The following is a 4,888-nucleotide window of genomic DNA, read 5'->3' as shown; positions in this document are numbered from 1 at the left end:
GCAGTCGTTCCACCTGTACTTGTCGACGAGGAGGCAACGGTTGTTGTCGGTGACTCTGTGGTCGATGACGTTGTCGTGGAAGTAGAAGTGGTTGTGGTCGAGCTTGGATCTTCTGTGGTTGTGCTGGTTGAAGTACTGTCACTAGCGGTAGTCGAGGTACTGTCAGTGGATGTCGATGTGGTCGATGCTGCAGTAGTCGTTGAGCTTGGATCTTCAGTCGTTGTGGATGTCGTGTCACTGGTAGTCGTAGAGCTACTGCCAGTCGCTGCACTAGAAGTACTGCTGGCGGCCGCAGTGGTTGAACTACTTGACGTCGTTGACGAACTGGACGATGCTGACGTGGATGCTGTTGACGAGGAAGAAGTGCTGGTAGAGCCAGCCGCAGTCGTTGCGTCTGTGCTCGTCGAAGACGATGCACTTGTTGGTGCCTCTGTAGTCGATGACGTTGTGGATGTGGAAGCAGTTGTGGTTGAGCTTGGGTCTGCAGTGGTCGTGCTTGTTGAACTGTCAGTTGACGTCGATGTACTAGACGCGGCAGTAGTCGTTGTTGAACTTGGATCTTCAGTCGTTGTGGACGTCGTGTCACTGGTAGTCGTAGAGCTACTATCAGTCGCTGCACTAGAAGTACTGCTGCCGGCTGCCGTGGTCGAACTACCAGACGTCGCTGACGAGGTAGAGGATGTTGACGATGACCCTGTTGACGATGAGGAAGTGCTGGTCGAGTCCGTTGCAGTCGTCCCATCTGTGCTCGTTGACGATCCAGTAGTTGTGGTTGGAGCCGCTGTGGTCGACGATGAGCTCGATGTACTGGACGTAGAAGTGGTTGTGGTTGAGCTTGGATCTGTAGTGCTTGTATTGTCGCTAGCGGTAGTCGAGGTTGCGGCATTTGCTGTACTCGTACTGTCACTGGAGACTGCAGTCGTTGATGAAGACGAGCTGTGTAACAAAAACATTTGTTATTATACGTTAAATGTTTTCCGTCTGTTATAGTGTGCTCTGCAGTACTCGTGCAATTAATCGTGGGCACGGCTACTTCTTCTTTCTTCTGATTTCGTCCTGGAAAAACGTTTATTATCGTTTTCTAATTCCATGGAAAGACATCTTGACGTATAGTACTCTCTTAAATAAAGTGGCCGGCCCTTTAACTCTTAATATGAAACTGCCTTGTAAACTTTTCCTTGTGTTTAGAACTGTGCACTCCTAAATACTAAACCCCTCAGTTGACTACTCACGTGTTCTAACAGAATATGCTTTTCTCAAAGAAGTTTGCAAGTAGGGAGTTTGACGAACACTAACGAGAACACACTAACTGTCGAGTTGCACACTTTGATGTGTACAACATATTATGTGAAGCACTTGCAAGTGAGGGTTGCCCACTTGTTGCACACAAGTATTGTAGGGTGAAACTATAACTATATCAGTGTATTGACCAATAATATATAATGGTGTACGGCATCCATCTAGTTGGTTGTCGCTCTGCCAAAATTAGTAAAACCGTAAGCAATTTTGAGTTACCTGGATGACGTGGATGCGGTAGATGAGGACGACGCCGTGCTTGACGAGTCAACCGCTGTTGCGGCATTGGTGCTTGTCAAAGATGCTGTTGTCGTTGAGCTCGGATCTTCAGTGGTTGTGCTGGTTGACGCAGTATCGCTGGTGGTGGTCGAAGAACTGTCAGTCGCAGCAGTGCTTGAACTGCTGCTTGCTGCGGCAGAAGTGGAGGATGATGCTGTTGAGTCAGCTGAGCTGGTTGTTGATGTTGAACTGGGGGACGATGTGCTGTCACTTGAAGACGACGCTCCGCTGTAAAAATACATTGATTGTATTGATTGGGACCGTTTCTTATGAAAATTGAATTATGATCTTTCTAAATGTTTTCAAGGCAAGGGGGGGGGGGGTGAACCCACCATGGCCATGACCATACCCATATCCCCTTGCAGCCCAAGAAATCCAAGGCTTTCCCTTAGAAGCAGAGGATTTCAAAGCAGATTCTGGGACTTCTGGGGTCGATATTGAGGCTGTAGTAGGTTAAGCGGTTAGCAGTTAGCAGATTAGCAGTTCTGATTAGCAGATTTACAGACGAAATTTGTTTACTATGCACATAATTTAGGCATTCAAATGCTTTCTATGAAGAAATATACTGACCCGAACATCCAGCATTCCTCTCGCCCGACGGAAAGCAGAGATCATTGCTTCTTTTGGGGAGGGGGGAGATTAGCACAACTCTCGGGAATAATCGTAAATCATTATCCTGCGGAAGGTTGGCGATGCCGGGTATTTCTTGGATCATAAAGACTCACAAAAATTTGCTAAAAGTTATAATTTTGGTCACACAACTTCAAATCATGCATAAAGCATCTTCTAATCTGCTAATGTGCTAACTGCTAACCGCTTAAGCTGATACAGTCTGAAATTATCCTACCGTCCTTGAAATCCAAGGAAACCTTTTTACCGTGCAACGCATGTTCATGTGCATACCCCGAAAACTTAAGAGTGAACATTGAATGGTCATATGGTGCACATGACATTATTTCTGATATATCAGCAATCATCAATTTAGGTATTGGATGCTATTTCTTTTCAGATGGACAACATTAGAAAGTGGATAGCATTTCCAGATTCCTCGTGAAAATAGCTTTCAAACGAGCTTTGCAGCGTGCTATGGTCGAAATTAACCGCTACCATAACTTGGTTTTCATTACCGACATTTTCGAAAGGCGGACCATATCGGTAGTGAACCCTAATGGTAGCTCGTTTGAAAGCTGCTTTCACGAGGAATCTGGAAATGCTATCCATAATGTCCACCTGAAAGGAAATGTTTGCCAAAACTTAAACGTGAGGATTGATGAGCTCGCCATGTAGAGTACAAAAAAGAAAAAATGAACCCAACAAACTTTTATCAGTGCGCGTTTGCACGTTTTCAGCTAGACCCACTCAGTGCTAGTGAAACATTAAAGTCAGTGTTTTTTTTTTTTACCCACTGTGAATGTAAGTGGACCGAAATACTACTCTTCTGTCAACTCCAATCAGACAAGCAGACTCCTATTTGAAAGGGTTTGAAATCGTTTTTATGCCCTCTTTTCAATTACCTATTAGATGTATTTGCTGTGCTGTTCGAGCTTGTTCCATTGGCAGTGCTTGTGTCAGCACTAGCGCTTGCACCTGGCACGGAAACACTAACGGATGCGAATGTATCGCCGTTTGCATCAACGCCGCTTAATAAATTCGATGCTTGTATTGCCGAATCTGCTGTTGTTGCTTGACTGCTGCTAACAAACGTGAGGGGCTTTAAAAGAAATCTCTTCAACAGATAGTATGTTTTCATTTGTTTAAAAACTTAAAATATTGAATTATGGTGTATTCAATTAAAGCTGCCTTCTAAGATTGCAAACCCTTTGATTTGTGCTCTTCGAAATTAAATTATCTGCAACGCAATACATACCTGGTAGAAGACGCGCTGGACGTCGAAGTGGACGCCGTTGTTGTTGAGGCTGACGTGCTCGTCGAACTGGTGGTCGTGCTTGACTCTGTTGTGGAATCTGTGCTGCTGGTCGTTGCCACCGTCGTCGTTGTGGTCGTAGAGTTCGATCCCGAGCTCGGCTGAGACCCGGTTGCACTTACATTAAATGTAACCGTGTTGACACCAGGATCATCGTTGATACCGCTCAAGTACGACGATACGGCGCCCAGCAAGCTTGTGATGAACGAGCTCAGCCTGGAGTAGAGGTCTGAGAGTGACCCCGTCTCAGAAGCACTGTTCAAGGTGGAGGCGATGGTACCCCCGACCGTCCCGTTTGCATTGTTGCTGCTGTTTGTGCTACTGACGTGGTTGACTAGGGCGTTAAACGTGGCGCCTAAGGATGCAGGTTTGGCGTGGACCTGGAACAGTAACAAAATTTGCTACTATGTACCCAAAATACTACGAACCAGTTGAAGTTGAAGAAGCATCCAAATCCAGCGTTCAGCGTGCAATGGTGAAAATTGGAGCTCATAGAATCACAGGAAAAACTCCGGGTCACAACACTTGAACACTTTGCACTTTCATACGACCACTTGGAGCACTATTTCACTTCACTGCACTTTTCACATTCCGGCACATTTTACGCGGCACACAATCCTCCGGGCGGTGCACTCACAGGCTTCAGCGCGGCCACGAGTACCAGCGAGAACACGAAGACGTGCTTCCAGCACACGGCGGCGCGTAGGGCCCCCATCAGCAGAGAGTAGACCCTCGGCGCGCGCGACCAGCAGCGGGACCAATCGACGACTGGCGGGTGATGTGCACAAGTTGGTGCACGGTGCACCGCACGGGACACCGCCAGCCGCCGTGTGTTTATTGTTTGCCGTTTTAGGGGGAACGCACGCCGCATCGGGGCCATCAGGCCCCACGTCTGATTTGTTTGGGGTTATGCTGCTCTGCTGCTGAGGACTGCTGACTGCGCGGCTCTATGCGCGGCGGCGGCCGCACCGCGATGCGTTGGGGCAGCCAATAGGTGAAATATCACACATCACACCGTCGCGGTCAGTTTGAGGGGCGCTCCCCCACAGTGCTGTAAGATGACACCCGCGGCAGGCGGTCGCTGGTACGGCGGGTGGGTGGCAGGTCAATCAATGGAGTACCAAATGCCGACGCAGTCGGTGATCCCCTAGTAAACCGCGCTCGCTTTATTTAGTCACCCCCCCCGGGGGGGGGGGGCGACGCAACAAACGCCTCCGCGACTGACGCCACTACCGCCTCGCGCTGCTCCGCGGGGAAGCTCTTGAAACAGCGTAGTCGCTGAGCCGTCTGATATTGGTGTGTGGGCGGTGCTGAGGCCGTTGTGTGGGCGGCGTAGACGGGCAGAGGGTGCGTTAGCGTCCACGTCCAAGGTTCCGGCCGGGCGACAGG

The 4,888-nt window shown here is 48.8% G+C and overlaps 1 protein-coding gene across 1 annotated transcript; it reads right to left on the bottom strand.

Moving 5' to 3' along the window:
• Window positions 1-5: 5 nt before the first annotated feature.
• On the bottom strand, window positions 6-4,294 carry LOC113211421 (uncharacterized protein DDB_G0271670-like; the record flags this gene model as incomplete). The annotated part of the gene is made up of 5 exons (XM_052276861.1): window positions 4,137-4,294; window positions 3,443-3,879; window positions 3,090-3,269; window positions 1,516-1,803; window positions 6-936 (listed from the first exon to the last, which is right to left on the bottom strand). Coding segments are annotated over exons 1-5 (1,914 nt in total), but the record flags the coding sequence as incomplete, so codon positions are not given.
• Window positions 4,295-4,888: the final 594 nt, after the last annotated feature.

The sequence above is a fragment of the Frankliniella occidentalis genome, unplaced genomic scaffold, assembly GCF_000697945.3.
Source record: "Frankliniella occidentalis isolate FOCC.00 unplaced genomic scaffold, Focc_3.1 Scaffold4744, whole genome shotgun sequence".
NCBI classification, from domain to species: Eukaryota; Metazoa; Arthropoda; class Insecta; order Thysanoptera; family Thripidae; genus Frankliniella; species Frankliniella occidentalis.
The sequence above is the reverse complement of the archived record's forward strand: the minus strand, read 5'-3'. Positions and strand labels throughout refer to the sequence as shown.